Genomic DNA, 17,888 nt, shown 5'->3' with positions numbered 1-17,888 from the left:
AGCTGCAGCCAAAAGGGATGAATCTTACCCATTCCCCGTCTACCTGTCTGTGTCTTTTTCAATATCAGCAATATTGGGCTATGATCCGAGATCTCCCTCGGTAAATGAGCTACAGAGTCTACCTCCTGGAAAACAGCAGGTGAGCCAAAGATATAATCGATTCTGGACAGCGCATTATATTGTGGGGTATGACACGTATACTCTCTAATCCCCTTGTGCGTCGCTCTCCACAAATCAATCCAGCCTATCTCTTGCACAAGAAGGCCTAGCTGAGATAAGCCTCCAGGTCCTCTACCCCCGTTTCCCTGAAAGCGGTCTATGCCAGGATCCATAACCAAGTTAAAATCCCCCATCATGACCACCCGGGAGCCCGGATAGGAAGACACAAATCGCACGGCCTGCTGAAGTATTGCCAAGGAGGCAGGTGGAGGATTGTACACCCCCAAGATCACATAGGGACATTCATCAATAACCGCATGTAGAAAAATGTACCACCCATCAGGATCCATGTTGGAGTGTAACAATTTCCATCGGAGCTCAAAATGTACCAAGATAGCTACCCCCCTAGAGTATGACGTGTGGGAAGCATGTCCCACCCACTGTACCCATGGCTTACTCAAACTCCCCATAGTATCAGGTGTCATGTGTGTTTCTTGTAGACACGTCAAATTAGGTCCCTGTTACCGAACAGCAGCGAATATCATATGCCGCTTTCCAGGAGAGCCCATTCCCCGGACATTCCAGGACATTAACCGCAATCACCCCATTTCATACTGTCAACACATATTGGATAGTCATATTCCAGAGCCCTACCCACGAACCCCAGAGTATCAACCATCCCGGACCCTCGTACGGTTCCCACTATGTCCCATATGTGTACAATATATATGAATATTTCTGCTGCATTGTGAGTTGACTCATAAACTTTCAGAACAAAACTAGAAACATACATTGCTCAACAGGAGCAAACTTTAGTAGCCAATAATCTAGGGGGTAGTTTCTACGGCTAGCGTATTTCTGCCGCACAAACACACAGTATATTTAAAGTGTGGCATCTCCCCTCCCGGCCAGCACCCCTTCCACAAAATAGGATAGAGACATATTAAAACCTGACTTGCATTGAATGCCCTGCATACCTCATATTCAGTACACTTAAGTACGAGATTAAGGGGAATAAACATCCCAAAACGTACCACAGACCTTATGCCCCACATGGCGGCATGCAAATAACAAGGTACAGCGTCGTAACATTATCACAAAAGGATATATTTAACAGGAGACATCGTCAGTTCGAACAATATGGGGTATCCATGAGTTCCATACAACGGCAATAATCACCCAGCCTGCATAGCCAAGTCGATCAGCGACGAGGAGAGCGCCTGTGCTTTTTCGTAAGCCATTCATCCACCTCTGCTTTATCTGTAAAGAATATTGCACGATCTCCATCCACAACCCGCAATCTAGCTGGATAGGCCATCGAGTACGGAATCTGCAAGTCCCTAAGTCGGCGCTTGATAGGAACATATGACGCCCTCTGACACTGCAAATCAGGAGAAAAATCCGGATAGATGGACACCGAGGCATTTTCAAAGCGTATTCCTCAGGCCTTCCGAGCTTCCAGCAGAACCGTGTCCCGGTCTTTACAATTTAACATCCGAACAAGCAGAAGTCTTGGGGGAGCACCCGGAACGGGTTGCCGCGCTGGGACCCTGTGCGCCCTCTCCACAGCGTACGCCAACGAGAAGGAGGCAGCTGGAAAGGTATCCCGGAGCCATTTTTCCACGAATTCCCCAGGCCTCTACCCTTCCGCCCTCTCCGGCAATCCCACAATGTGGAGGTTATTGCGGCGCGATCTGTTATCTAAATCGTCGGCTTTCTGGCGCCACAAATCCACTTTAGGGTGCAGATCCTGGATAGCCGCAGGCATGCTTGCAGTGAGATCCTCCAAGGCTGAAATCCTCTGCCTCCGTGACTCTCTCCCGCACGTTTTGCAGATCCTGCCTCAGTAGGCCCACATCCACTCTCACCTCATCAATCTTGGCAGTTAGCGACGTGCGCGTCTCCAGGATGGCTGTCAGCAGCTTATCCGAGGCCTCCTGAAGTGTGATCCCCGCATCCTGCACCGAGGGAGCAGGTGTTGAAGTCCCAGCCACAGCCGCAGCAGACGCCTGCGCCGCGGAGCTCCCGCCGGCGCCATCTTGGATCACAAGGGCATAAGATTTCAACTTTTCAGCCACGTCCATTGCTTTAGGCGGGCTCATCTTTTTCCTGGAAGATGTCCTTCCCTTCCGACGCAGCAGGTAAGGAATTTTGGCTGTTTTCAGTGATTACAGCACCGTCAGGCGGATGTTAGACAGGATGCTGGCCCGGAGCTACCGCCACACACGTCCTCTCACATCTGCCGCTGGCCACGCCCCCACAGAATACATATTTAACCATGCAGCTAATAAGGTTCTAAGATCCTAGGTCCAATGTTTTTTTGTAACCCATAATAGCATTGGATATTATTACTTATGTGTCTTTTACATCCTGTATGCGGTGAATGGTTACCAGACTATAATTTGCGCTAAAAACCAAGTTGATTTTAAATGAAACACTATCATACTAGATTCATCAAATAGAAGATCTTTTTCACTCTGCGTTTGGGTGATCTGAACAGTGCAACCGCAAAATGTTCTACTAGAGATCATGCGCTCCACTCGCTATGAAGAAGCACTTTGGGCTAACTTACCCAGGGAGACAGACATAGTCTGAGAATATATCAAATTACCCTTCCTTCTCATTCTCTGCTCCACTCTCTTTTCCATACGTGTCCGTTAACCTACTGTTGGGTTGATTGGACCACCTTAGATATTATCAGAAATATGGTTGAGCTTTGTTTTTACTTTTTATATATCATGATTGACTCATATATGGTTGGGCACATGGGGCTCCAAGTCAATATTTCTCTTCCTACACTTCATTCTATTTTTTCACAGAAACAATAGTGATGTCGACTGCGCTATTGTTTCCGTGAAATAAACGGAAACTTTACTGAACGGTAACAAACGGAAACATACTGAAACGTAAGCATTACCATTGAAATCCATGGTAATGCAAACGGAAGCGATAGTTTCCGTTCATCAGGTCCTCTGACGGAAAGGTTGAATGGAACCGATGAACGGAACACGAACGCTGATGTGAACAGGCCCTAAGAGGTGTGCCCCAATATTTTTGTACTTCTACGTATATGTTTGCACAATGTAGGGTTGCACAATGCATCAAAATATTGATACTATTTCGATGCTGTGCACCCTCAAACGGTTCAATACCGTTAATTCATGTATTTCGATACGAAGGACGTACAGCGTAGTATTGTAACACATGAATGTAGACAGTAGGAAGATGTGATAATGCCGGCGCCGCACTAATGAGCGGTGACGCCGGCCTTGTAGACAGAGTACATGCCGGGTGCACTGCAAAACACCCCCATGTTCTCTGTCTTCAGTGCCAGCGCCGCCGCTCATTACCGCAGCGCCGGCCTCATCACATCATGCTGACCGCGCAGGCACAAGAAGTGTGCGCGTGCGATCAGAAGCGGGGCAATGGCTGTATTACGCAGCTGCAGCCGCCTCTAATGGTGGAGATCAGAGAAACCTCTGATCTCCACCACTATTCTCTTGATTGCCGTGATCAAAGCTGACCGCATCATTTAATGGGAAAATACCCCTTGGATTGTGTCATAGGGAATTTCTGTGACTGATCGAGGGACATACCACATATCGGCAGACCGCCCAAGGTTCAATTAAAGGACCCCAGGACTCTCTGACCATATTTCCTGTTGTTAGGGCATACTTAGGTGTATCAGTGCACAGACTAATGTACTGGCATAATGATTTATGCCAGTGCATTAAAGTTTAAAAATAGAAAAGTAAAAAAATTAAAGTAATGTTAAATTCTAAAAAAACAACTGTAAAAAAAAAATACGCATACACTTTTTACAATAAACATTAAAATAAAAGTCTCAATACATAAAATATTCACATATTTGGTATCGTCGCGACCATAATAACAAATTTATAGCGTCATTTAAGTGTAACACTGTAAAAAATAAATGTAAAAAACCGGCTTTCTTTCACTTTTTAATGTGAGGCAAATGGTATTATGAATTTTGAACCTCCATGTGCCTCACATTAGTAGTAATTAACCCCATCATGTACCTCACACATTAACACAATGTTGTCCATTATGACTATGAGAAACATGATGGGGTTAATTACTATTAATGTGAGGCAAATGGAGGTTCAAAATTCATCACACCATGTGCCTCACATCAAAAAATGGAAGGACTTTTCTTTTTAAAATTATTATTATTATTATTATTTTTGGCAAAGTATCATTTTGGTATCGAGAATCGCAATACTACAGTATAGGTATCGAAGTCCAAATTCTGGTATCGTGACAACCCTAGCACAATGATGACAATTCTTCTGAAATTAATACTTTTCTTGCAATGCCATGATTATGTGTTGTTTTCTCTGTTTCTTGTTTATAGGAAAAACTGAAATAAACAAAGAATGATAAAAGAAAAAATCCATATACTACTTGTGCTTCTCACCCTTTATATTACCGTGTATGCCTTCTATGTCTGTCTCTCTCACTACCAGCCATTACAGACAGACTATAAAATATGGAACAAAAAAAACATTCAACTAGACCACAGGTATTAATTTTTAATTAGAACACAAAATGTGGAAGAAAAAGAAAAGGTTCATGTCAGTACAGGAACAATGTAGGAAACTGATCCAAGGCAGTAACATCCGTCTCACTGGACGATCCAGAGAAGCTGATGAGATGAAATAGACGCACAATTACTGCTTGTAATCCCAAATCACTAGGAGGAACGGTCTGACCAGATACATTCAAGTGCTCTACAAGCTATAAACTATTTATAAAGAGAAAAAACATGGAAAGATAGGATATGTAGGTAAGAGATGAAACACAACTAGAAAGTAAAATGACAAACCTGTAGAAAAATGTATGAGATGACCAGAGACCTCCGTGCAGTTATTGTTACACGATATAACACATTAATAAAGTAGATCTTTTGTAATAAAAATTCATGAAAAGTTTGCTTTAAATTTAAAGAATCATTTTCTTTGCATGCCTGCATGTAGTACATCAGACTCACTATAAACATCTGGCAACATTTTATGTGAGGTGGCTTGGCAGTAGGGACGTCACGATACCAGAATTTGGACTTCGATACCGATACTTCGTTTAGTAATGCGATTTCGATACCAATTCGATACTTTGCTAACAGTAATAAAAAAAAAAAGTTCTTCCATTTTCTAAAGTGAGGCACGTGGTGATGATGAATTTAACCTCCACGTGCCTCACATTAATAGTAATTAACCCCACCATATTTCTCAGTTATAATGGGCTAATATGTAAGGTACATGATGGGGTTAATTACTATTAATGTGAGGCACATGGAGGTTAAATTCATCACACCTTGTGCCCCATAGATAGAAAGCAGTTTTTATTGTATTTTTTTACAGCGTACACATCATAAATGATGCAAAAAAAAATTGTGCAGGTTATTACGGCCGCGCCAATACCGAATATGTATATTTTATGTATTGAGACTTATTTTAATGTTTATTGTAAAAAAGGTGAATGTGTATTTTTTTTAATTTAACATTACTTTGTTATTACTTTATTTTTTAAACTTTAATGTACTGGCATATATCTATATTACAGTACATTAGCCTGTGTACAGATAGTACACAGGCAGTTGTTAGGACATACCTAAGTATGCCCTAACAGGAAATATGGTCAGACAGCCCTGGGGTCCTTCAATGGACCCTGGGCTGTTTGCCCATATATGGTATGGCCCTCAATCGCGTCAAAGCATTCCCTGTGACACGATCCAAAGGGCATCCCCCCTTCTCACTTTCCTCTTGAATGCTGCAGTCCGCTTTGATCGCAGCATTCACAGGAATAGCGGCAGAGATGAGAGGTTTCTCTGATCTCCGCCGTTATAGAGTAGGGCTGCGGTTATGTAATACAGCCATTGCCCCGCTCCTGACAGGAAGTGCGTGCGTGGTCAGCATGAGGAGATGCGGCCGGCGCTGCACTAATGAGCGGCGGTTCAGGCACAGAGGACAGAACATGGGGGTGTTTTGCAGAGCGCCCGCCATGTTCTGTCTTCAGTGCTGCCGCTCATCATCCTGACCGCGCACTTGTTGTCAGGACTCAGGAGCGCGGCAATGACTGTATCACACAGCCGCAGCCCTGCTCTCAGACATTCATGTGTTACTATACTTATCTGTGCGGCTGCGCAGCTATGTATCGAAATACATGAAATAACGGTATCGAACCGTTTGGGGATGCAGAGTATCGAAACAGTATTGAAGTTTCGAGGCATCGTGCATCCCTACTTGGCAGGGAGTAATTCACAATGAATATTGATGTATCACCCGTGATTAGGCCCTAGCCCCATCATTAAAGAGGCTCTGTCACCAGATTTTGCAACCTCTATCTGCTATTGCAGCAGATAGGCGCTGCAATGTAGATTACAGTAACGTTTTTATTTTTTAAAAACGAGCATTTCTGGCCAAGTTATGACCATTTTTGTATTTATGCAAATGAGGCTTGCAAAAGTCCAAGTGGGCGTGTTTAAAGTAAAAGTCCAACTGGGCGTGTATTATGTGTGTTACATCTGGGCGTTTTTACTACTTTTACTAGTATCATCCAGAACGCCCAGCTTCTAGCAGTGCAGACACAGCGTGTTCTCGAGAGATCACGCTGTGACGTCACTCACTTCCTGCCCCAGGTCCTGCATCGTGTCGGCCACATCGGCACCAGAGGCTACAGTTGATTCTGCAGCAGCATCAGCGTTTGCAGGTAAGTAGCTACATCGACTTACCTGCAAATGCCGATGCTGCTGCAGAATCAACTGTAGCCTCTGGTGCCGATGTGTCCCCGCTCATCCGACACGATGCAGGACCTGGGGCAGGAAGTGAGTGACGACACAGCGTGATCTCTCGAGAACACGCTGTGTGTCTGCACTGCCAGAAGCTGGGCGTTCTGAAGAGAAGTGGATGATACTTCTCGTCAGAACGCCCAGCTAGTAAAAGTAGTAAAAACGCCCCGATGTACGCACATAATACACGCCCAGTTGGACTTTTACTTTAAACACGCCCAGTTGGACTTTTGCAAGCCTCATTTGCATAAATACAAAAATGGTCATAACTTGGCCAAAAATGCTTGTTTTTTAAAAATAAAAACGTTACTGTAATCTACATTGCAGCGCCTATCTGCTGCAATAGCAGATAGGGGTTGCAAAATCTGGTGACAGAGCCTCTTTAAGGGCATGACCACACATGGCGGAATTCCTCCGCAACTGTCCGCATCAATGCCGCACAGAATCTGCGTTGCAGATTCTGCAGCGGATCTGCACAAAATGTGCAGAAAATTGATGCGGACTGGCCGCTGCGGACTGCAGGAAAAGTGCTTCTCTTCTCCCTATTCAGTGCAGGATAGAGAGAAGGGACAGCACTTTCCCTAGTGAAAGTCAAAGAAATTCATACTTACCGGCCGTTGTCTTGGTGACGCGTCCCTCTTTCGGCATCCGGCCCGACCTCCCTGGATGACGCTCCAGTCCATGTGACCGCTGCAGCCTGTGCTTGGCTGCAGCCGTCACTTACACTGAAACGTCATCCTGGGAGGCCGGACTGGAGACAGACGCAGGGAGTTCTCGGTAAGTATGAACTTATATTTTTTTTTACAGATACATGTATATTGAGATCGGTAGTCACTGTCCCGGGTGCAGAAACAGTTACTGCCGATCGCGTAACTCTTTCAGCACCCTGGACAGTGACTATTTACAGACGTCTCCTAGCAACGCTCCCGTCATTACGGGAGCCCCATTGACTTCCTCAGTCTGGCTGTAGACCTAGAAATACATAGGTCCAGCCAGAATGAAGAAATGTCATGGTAGTAAAAACAATACGCTCCGCAGCACACATAAGATCTGCGGACTTCATTGCGGAATTTTGACTCTCCATTGAAGTCAATGGAGAAATTCCGCCATGAGTCCGCAACCAGTCCGCCACTGCTCCGCAACAGACAGAGCATGCTGCGGACACCAAATTCCGCTCCGCAGCCTATGCTCCGCAGCGGAATTGTACGCATCGTGTAAACGAACACTGCTAAATTAAAGTGAAAGTCAATGGAGAAACGGCTCCGCTGCGGATTAACGCTGCGGAGTGTCCGCAGCGGAATTTAAGTGAAATTCCGCTATGTGTGAACCCGCCCTAAAGTGTACCCCCAGTGCTAATAAAAACTTGTGTCATGTAAGATCCATGCTGCATCCCTGGTATAAAGCTCGGAAATGCAGGCAAAGGGAAAGGCGGAACACACTGTCAAATACGTAAAGGGTATCTTACAATAAAACAATATAGCAATTTTGCAAATAGACTTGATTAAAAGTATCCCACCCTTCTGTGTCTACAGTTCAGACGCAGCCCTATGTGTCTCCATGGATCCAGACTACAAACACCTTATATAGTCTGATCCTGCAGTTATGTTAGGGTATGTTCACACGCTGTGAGCAAAAACATCTGAAAATACAGAGCTGTTTTCAGGCGAAAACAGCTCCTGATTTTCAGAAGTTTTTGTAACAACTCACGCTTATTGCGGCGTTTTTTACGGACGTTTTTGGAGCTGTTTTTCAATGGAGTCAATGAAAAACACCTCCAAAAACGTCCCAAGAAGTGTCCTGCACTTCTTTTGACAGGCTGTCATTTTACGCGCCATATTTTGACAGCGACGCGTAAAATAAAGGCTCGTGGGAACAGAACATCGTAATTCCCATTGAAAGCAATGGGCAGATGTTTGTAGGCGTATTAGGGGCGTTTTTTCAGGCGTAATTCGAGGCATAAAACGCCCAAATTTCGTCTGAAAATAGGCCGTGTGAACATACCCTAAGGCGGGATTCACACGACAGGGTTTCCCGGCCGGGTGCCGGCCGTTCATAAATCGGCCGGCACCCGGCTGCATTAGGAATAATAGACCCCTAATGGGGCTATTCACACGACCGATTTTCTGACGGCCGGGAAAACCGGCCGTCAAAAGATGGGACATGCCCTATTTTCGGCCGGGTGCCCGTCCGCCCGGCCCCCATAGAAGTCTATGGGGCCGGGTAATACACGGCCATCACCGGAATGTGTCCCGAGTGATGGCCGGGTCTACCGTCGCTCGCGCACTCTCTGTCCTCCTCCTCACAGTGCAGAGTGCATGTGAGGAGGAGGAGGGTCTTTTTTTGCTCCCTGTAGGAGTCGGAATCTCCAATCCCCGGCCGGGGATTGGGGATTCCGCTACAGGAGAAGTGCGTGACTACACTGTCCATATATGGACACAGCGAAGTCACTCACTTCTGCAGCGGAATCCCCGACTCTATGGCCGGGGATTCCGCTACAGGAGAAGTGAGTGACTACACTGTCCATATATGGACAGTGCGAAGTCACTCACTTCTGCAGCGGAATCCCCGACTCTATGGCCGGGGATTCCGCTACAGAAGTGAGTGACTACACTGTCCATATATGGACACAGCGAAGTCACGCACTTCTGGAGCGGAATCCCCGACTCTATGGCCGGGGATGCCGCTACAGGAGAAGTGAGTGCCTACACTGTCCATATATGGACACAGCGAAGTCACGCACTTCTGCAGCGGAATCCCCGACTCTATGGCCGGGGATTCCGCTACAGGAGAAGTGAGTTACTACACTGTCCATATATGGACACAGTGAGGTCACTCACTTCTGAAGCGGAATTCCCGACCTGTGGCAGGGAATTCCTCTTCAGGAGAAGTCAGTGACTACACTGTCCATATATGGACATTGAAGTCAGTGACTTCTCCTGGAAGGGGGGGGGATGGGTGCAACCTACAGGGGGCTGGGTGGCATCACCTACAGAGGGCTGGGTGGCATCACCTACAGGGGGCAGGGTGGCATCACCTACAGGCGCAGGGTGGCATCACCTACAGGGGGCTAGGTGGCATTACCTACAGGGGACAGGGTGGTATTCCTACAGGGGACTGGGTGGCATCGCCTACAGGGGGCAGGGTGGCATCGCCTGCAGGGGGCTGTGTGGCATCGCCTACAGGGGGCTGTGTGGCATCACCTACAGGGGGCTGTGTGGCATCACCTACAGGGGGCTGTGTGGCATCACCAACAGGGGGCTGGGTGGCATCACCTACAGGGGGCTGGGTGGCATTATCTACAAAGGGCTGTGTGTGGCAACAAATTTAAATGAAATTCATCCGATTTTAAAACGGACAGGGAAAAAAACGGATGCAAATCGGGTCCAAATCGGCCGGTAAAAACGGCAACTCGGCCCGGAACGGATGCAAACTGGCCGGGAAAAACGGCCGATTTTCCCGGCCGACACCCGGACCCTGTCGTGTGAATGAGGCCTTACTCTGCTCTCTCCGTCATCTCTTCTGGCTAACCTAAAGACAATAAATTAGCAAGAAGAGGGGGCAGATGGAATAGATCACTGTAGGATTAGACTACATCTAGGATTTGATTATAGTAACCATAGAGACACATAGGTCTGCTTAGAAGCTGTATACAAAACACAGTATGATATTTATTTTTTGGATGACGACCGTTTGCAAATTTGCTTAATTCTTTTATATAAAAAAAAAGATGGTTGCAAAAGTGCACACATCAAATTGTACAAATTGCCATATTATAAGAAAATCAGAGCCGTAGCCAAAGTATGGAATTATGTTGCTTTTTAATAACCTTAGAAAGGGCGAAGTTCCCCCGAAACATCGCACTTGATTGCTGCTACGCCTATTCTTTTCCTAGCAGCGTCTCCACATGGAGTTGAATCATATGGAACCACAGAATAGTGGTTTATTACACTTGGACATTGTCTTCACAACTGGGAGATAATGAAATGAACTTTTGCTAATTGCATGCTGTTTATTTATTGAAAAATCATATAGAAAGAAAAAAATAGAGAATAAAGAATGTTTACTGTGCAGGTGCATAAGTCACCCATATTGCCAGCTTAGTATGAATGGTGGGTACACAGGTATAAAAAGACACGTATATACAGTCACCTATATACCCAGCTTAGTATGAATGGTGGAAAGACATGCATATACAGTCACCTATATCACATGCTTATTATGAATGGTGGAAAATCCAGTATATACAGTCACCTATATCACCAGCTTAGTATAAATAGTGGTAATACAGGTATATACAGTCACCTATATCACCAGCTTAGTATGAATGGTGGAAAGACAGATACATACAGTTACCTACATCATCAGATACCAGCTTGATATGAAAATTGGGAATTGAGGTACATACAGTCACCTATATTGCCAGGTTAATAAGAATGGTGGGCATTCAGATGCATACAGTAACCTACATCACCAGCTTAGTTTGCATGATGGGGTGGCAGGTACATACAGTAAACAATATCACCAGCTTAGTATAAATAGTGTGCAGTCTGGTGCATAAATTCACCTATATCACCAGACACCAGCTTAGTGTGGATAGTGGACAGTCAGGTGCATATAGTCACCTATATCACCAGCTTAGTATGAATGGTGGGCAGTCAGGTGCATAGTCATCTATATCACCAGCTTAGTATGAATAGTGGACATTCAAGTGCTTACAGTCGCCTATATCACCAGCTTAGTATGAATAGTGGGCTGTCAGATGTATACAGTCACCTACACTACCATTGAAAAGTTTAGGGTCGCTTAAAAAAAATAGAATAAAAAATGATCAAAAAGTTGCATGTACCCAAAAATGGTATGTTAAATACAGCTAGCCCCGTAAATAAATAAGCCCTCACATCACTAAATTGACGGAAAAGTAAAAAAGTTATGGCTCTCAGAATATGGCGACACAAAACACTTTTTTTTAGAATAGTTTTTTTTCTAAAAGTGGTAAAACATAGAAAAAAAAACATATAAATTTGGTATCGCCTTAATTGTATCAACCTGTAGAATAATGTGAAGATGTAGTTTTTAGTGTCTTATGGACGCCGTAAAAACAAAACCCCCCCCAAACATGGCGTAATAATTTTTTTTCAGCTTCCCAGTACATTATGTGGTACAATAAATGATGCCATGAAAAACTGCAACTTGTCCCGCAAAAAAACAAGCCCTCATACGGCTATGTTGACGAAAAAATAAAAATGTTATGGTTTATGGATAGCGGGGAGGAAAAAAAAAAAAAAAAAAAAGTAGATTAACCATGTCCTTGGGGTTAACTATAAAGTTAGCTGTGCTGCCTGTCAACATAACATTTGTTTTCTTCGTACTTAGCTGCATGCCCATCAATTCACTCTGTTCTTTAAAGGGGCGTTCTCATCTCAGACATCTCAGCCCCAGTGAGCAAAATGACAGGCCCACACACAGCGCTGCTATAATCCATCCTCCCTGCGCTGCTGACAGCTTTTTTTTCTGCTTTTCAAGAGAATGGAGCTGCACTACGCATGCTCAGATCAGGGTTGCCAACCGTCCGTAAATTTATGGACAGTCCGCAAAAATGGGTGTTTTTTTCTGCCATCCGTAGCATCCGGTAGAAAAAAAAATCAGTCTGGGATTTTTCCCTCATTCTTCGGAACTTTGCACTGCGCATGCGCTGAAATGTACACTACCGTTCAAAAGTTTAGGGTCACTTAGAAATTTCCTTATTTTTGCAAGAAAAGCAGTTTTTTTCAATGAAGATAACATTAAATTAATCAGAAATACACTCTATACATTGTTAATGTGCTAAATGACTATTCTAGCTGCAAACGTCTGGTTTTTAATGCAATATCTACATAGGTGTATAGAGGCCCATTTCCAGCAACCATCACTCCAGTGTTCTAATGGTATATTGTGTTTGCTGTGTTACAAGACTAATGGATGATTAGAAAACACTTGAAAACCCTTGTGCAATTATGTTAGCACCGCTGTAAACAGTTTTGCTGTTTAGAGGAGCTATAAAACTGGCCTTCCTTTAAGCTAGTTGAGAATCTGGAGCATTACATTTGTGGGTTCGATTATACTCTCAAAATGGCTAGAAAAAGAGAGCTTTCATGTGAAACTCGACAGTCTATTCTTGTTCTTAGAAATGAAGGCTATTCCATGCGAGAAATTGCCAAGAAACTGAAGATTTCCTACAACGGTGTGTATTACTCCCTTCAGAGGACAGCACACACAGGCTCTAACCAGAATAGAAAGAGAAGTGGGAGGCCCCGCTGCACAACTGAGCAACAAGACAAGTACAATAGAGTCTCTAGTTTGAGAAATAGATGCCTCACAGGTCCTCAACTGGCAGCTTCATTAAATAGTACCCGCAAAACGCCAGTGTCAACGTCTACAGTGAAGAGGAGACTCCGGGATGCTGGCCTTCAGGGCAGAGTGGCAAACAAAAAGCCATATCTGAGACTGGCTAATAAAAGGAAGAGATTAATATGGGCAAAAGCACACAGACATTGGACAGAGGAAGATTGGAAAAAAGTGTTATGGACAGACGAATTGAAGTTTGAGGTGTTTGGATCAAACAGAAGAACATTTGTGAGACGCAGAACAACTGAAAAGATGCTGGAAGAGTGCCTGACGCCATCTGTCAAGCATGGCGGAGGTAATGTCATGGTCTGGGGTTGATTTGGTGCTGGTAAAGTGGGAGATTTGTACAAGGTAAAAGGGATTTTGAATAAGGAAGGCTATAACTCCATTTTGCAACGCCATGCCATACCCTGTGGACAGCGCTTGATTGGAGCCAATTTCATCCTACAACAGGACAATGACCCAAAGCACACCTCCAAATTATGCAAGAACTATTTAGGGAAGAAGCAGGAAGCTGGTATTCTATCTGTAATGGAGTGGCCAGCGCAGTCATCAGATCTCAACCCCATAGAGCTGTTGTGGGAGCAGCTTGACCGTATGGTACGCAAGAAGTGCCCATCAAGCCAATCCAACTTGTGGGAGGGGCTTCTGGAAGCATGGGGTGAAATTTCTCCCGTTTACTTCAGCAAATTAACAGCTAGAATGCCAAAGGTCTGCAATGCTGTAATTGCTGCAAATGGAGCATTCTTTCACGAAAGCAAAGTTTGAAGGAGAAAATTATTATTTCAAATAAAAATATAAGTGTGAGTTTTCATGAAAAACACAAAATTGTCTGGGTGACCCCAAACTTTTGAACGGTAGTGTATATCACGAGCTTCATATTAATAGTGGGCAATCAGGTGTATATAGTCATCTATATTACCAACTTCGTATGAATGGTGGGCTACCAAGTGCATACAGTAGTCACCTATATAACCAGACAACAACGTATTATAAATAATGTGAAGTAAGGTGCATTGAGTCACCTATATCAGCAGCTTAGTATGAATAGTGGACAGTTAGGTGCATACAGTCACCTATATCACAAGCTTAGTATGAATGGTGGGCAGTCAGGTGCAAACAGACACCTATATCAGCAGCTTAGTATGAATAGTGGGCAGTCAGGTGCATAGTCACTTATATCACCAACTTAGTATGAATGGTGGGCAGTCAGGTGCATACAGTCACCTATATCAGCAGCTTAGTATGAATAGTGGACAGTCAGGTGCATACAGTACCCTATAATTACCAGCTTAGTATGAATAGTGGCCAGTCGGGTGCTTACAGTCATCTATATCACCAGCTTAGTATGAATAGTGGACATTCAGGTGCATACAGTCACCTATATCAGCAGCTTAGTATGAATAGTGGACAGTCAGGTGCATACAGTCACCTATATCAGAAGCTTAGTATGAATGGTGGGCAGTCAGGTGCATACAGTCACCTATATCAGCAGCTTAGTATGAATGGTGGGCAGTCAGGTGCATACAGTCACCTATATCAGCAGCTTAGTATGAATGGTGGGCAGTCAGGTGCATACAGTCAACTATATCACCTGCTTAGTATGAATGGTGGGCAGTCAGGTGCATACAGTCACCTATATCACCAGCTTAGTATGAATGGTGGGCAGTCAGGTGCAGTCACCTATATCACCAGCTTAGTATGAATGGTGGGCAGTCAGGTGCATAGTCACCTATATCACCAGCTTAGTATGAATGGTGGGCAGTCAGGTGCATACAGTCACTTATATCACCAGCTTAGTATGAATGGTGGGCAGTCAGGTGCATACAGTCACCTATATCACCAGCTTAGTATGAATGGTGGGCAGTCAGGTGCATAGTCATCTATATCACCAGCTTAGTATGAATGGTGGGCAGTCAGGTACATAGTCACCTATATCACCAGCTTAGTATGAATGGTGGGCAGTCAGGGGCATAGTCACCTATATCATCAGCTTAGTATGAATGGTGGGCAGTCAGGTGCATAGTCACCTATATCACCAGCTTAGTATGAATGGTGGGCAGTCAGGTGCATAGTCATCTATATCACCAGCTTAGTATGAATAGTGGGCAGTCAGGTGCATAGTCACCTATATCACCAGCTTAGTATGAATGGTGGGCAGTCAGGTGCATAGTCACCTATATCACCAGCTTAGTATGAATGGTGGGCAGTCAGGTGCATACAGTCACATATATCACCAGCTTAGCATGAATGGTGGGCGGTCAGGTGCTTACAGTCATCTATATCAGCAGCTTAGTATGAATGGTGGGCAGTCAGGTGCATAGCCATCTATAGCACCAGCTTAGTATGAATAGTGGACATTCAGGTTCTTACAGTCACCTATATCACCAGCTTAGTATGAATGGTGGGCAGTCAGGTGCATAGTCACGTATATTAGCAGCTTAGTATGAATAGTGGACAGTCAGGTGCACATTCACTTATATCACCAGCTTAGTATGAATGGTGGGCAGTCAGGTGCATAGTCACGTATATTAGCAGCTTAGTATGAATGATGGGCAGTCGGGTGCTTACAGTCACCTATATCACCAGCTTAGTATGAATGGTGGGCAGTCAGGTGCATAGTCACGTATATTAGCAGCTTAGTATGAATAGTGGACAGTCAGGTGCACAGTCACCTATATCACCAGCTTAGTATGAATGGTGGGCAGTCAGGTGCATAGTCACGTATATTAGCAGCTTAGTATGAATAGTGGACAGTCAGGTGCAAACAGTCACCTATATCACCAGCTTAGTATGAATGGTGGGCAGTCAGGTGCATACAGTCACCTATATCACAAGCTTAGTATGAATGGTGGGCAGTCAGGCGCATAGTCACCTATATCACCAGCTTAGTATGAATGGTGGGCAGTCAGGTGCATACAGTCACCCATATCACCAGCTTAGTATGAATGGTGGGCAGTCAGGTGCATACAGTCACCTATATCACAAGCTTAGTATGAATGGTGGGCAGTCAGGCGCATAGTCACCTATATCACCAGCTTAGTATGAATGGTGGGCAGTCACGTGCATACAGTCACCCATATCACCAGCTTAGTATGAATGGTGGGCAGTCACGTGCATAGTCATATATATCATCAGCTTAGTATGAATAGTGGGCAGTCGGGTGCATAGTCATCTATATCACCATCTTAGTATGAATAGTGGACAGTCAGGTGCACAGTCACCTATATCACCAGCTTAGTATGAATGGTGGGCAGTCAGGCGCATAGTCACCTATATCACCAGCTTAGTATGAATGGTGGGCAGTCAGGTGCATACAGTCACCCATATCACCAGCTTAGTATGAATGGTGGGCAGTCAGGTGCATACAGTCACCTATATCACAAGCTTAGTATGAATGGTGGACAGTCAGGCGCATAGTCACCTATATCACCAGCTTAGTATGAATGGTGGGCAGTCACGTGCATACAGTCACCCGTATCACCAGCTTAGTATGAATGGTGGGCAGTCAGGCGCATAGTCATCTATATCACCAACTTAGTATGAATAGTGGGCAGTCGCGTGCATAGTCATCTATATCACCAGCTTAGTATGAATAGTGGGCAGTCGGATGCATAGTCATCTATATCACCAGCTTAGTATGAATAGTGGGCAGTCACGTGCATAGTCACCTATATCACCAGTTTAGTATGAATAGTGGGCAGTCAGGTGCACAGTCATCTATATCACCAGCTTAGTATGAATGGTGGGCAGTCAGGTGCACAGTCATCTATATCACCAGCTTAGTATGAATAGTGGGCAGTCAGGTGCATAGTCACCTATATCACCAGCTTAGTATGAATAGTGGGCAGTCGTGTGCATAGTCATCTATATCACCAGCTTAGTATGAATAGTGGGCAGTCAGGTGCAGAGCATAGTAGGATGCTGAAGCCTAGGACAATGCACAGCACAGGTACCTGAACACGTGCTCTGAGCTCCAGATCTTCATGTCTTCCTTCCTGCCTGTGTTCTGTGCGGAGAAGATGAGGTATCAGTGCCGCATGGAGTCGCGTATCAGTGGGGATGGGGTCCTCAGCCCTGTTGATGAGTGCAGAGCGCGCTGCATGTCTGCATGGACGGGGGATGGGTCGGGGCAGCGGTCACCCGTGCAGGCAGTGGGTGTGTGAGTTGAGCTAGTGTATCCCGGCTCTGCTGCTGCTTTCCTGGGTACCGGCTGCTGAGGATGCTCCCTCCCTCCAACGTGCCGCATCAGCTGCACAACACGTGACTACGGCCGCTATAGTCACTACATCGGGGGCTGGACCAGTCCATTGTCTTCTGTGTAGACTCTAGTACTGAGGATGAGCAGAAATACGAAGTGCCCACCAGCTATTAAGAGGGGTAGATGGCCTGACAATGAGATGGCATTGCCATTATCATAGGATATTGCTGGACATCAGTCCGTGCCTTCACCATTCTGAGCACAGGTCATCTAGTGATGGGGTTCATGTGGTCAGTGACCAATAATGAAAAGGAAGACTGAATTTACCATCCATCC

The 17,888-nt window shown here is 45.0% G+C and overlaps 1 protein-coding gene across 1 annotated transcript in view; it reads right to left on the bottom strand.

The window, feature by feature from the left end:
• Window positions 1–17,601, bottom strand: part of PRELID3A (PRELI domain containing 3A) — an 84,663-nt gene extending 67,062 nt beyond the window's left edge. Inside the window, exon 1 of the mRNA XM_075828370.1 lies at window positions 17,308–17,601. Within this exon, the coding sequence (XP_075684485.1) occupies window positions 17,308–17,339 (32 nt within the window). The 5' untranslated portion in view covers window positions 17,340–17,601. The remainder of the gene's footprint in view (window positions 1–17,307) is intronic.
• Window positions 17,602–17,888: the final 287 nt, after the last annotated feature.

Source organism: Rhinoderma darwinii, chromosome 5 (assembly GCF_050947455.1).
Source record: "Rhinoderma darwinii isolate aRhiDar2 chromosome 5, aRhiDar2.hap1, whole genome shotgun sequence".
Lineage (NCBI taxonomy): Eukaryota > Metazoa > Chordata > Amphibia > Anura > Rhinodermatidae > Rhinoderma > Rhinoderma darwinii.
This window is presented reverse-complemented; position numbering and strand designations above follow the sequence as displayed.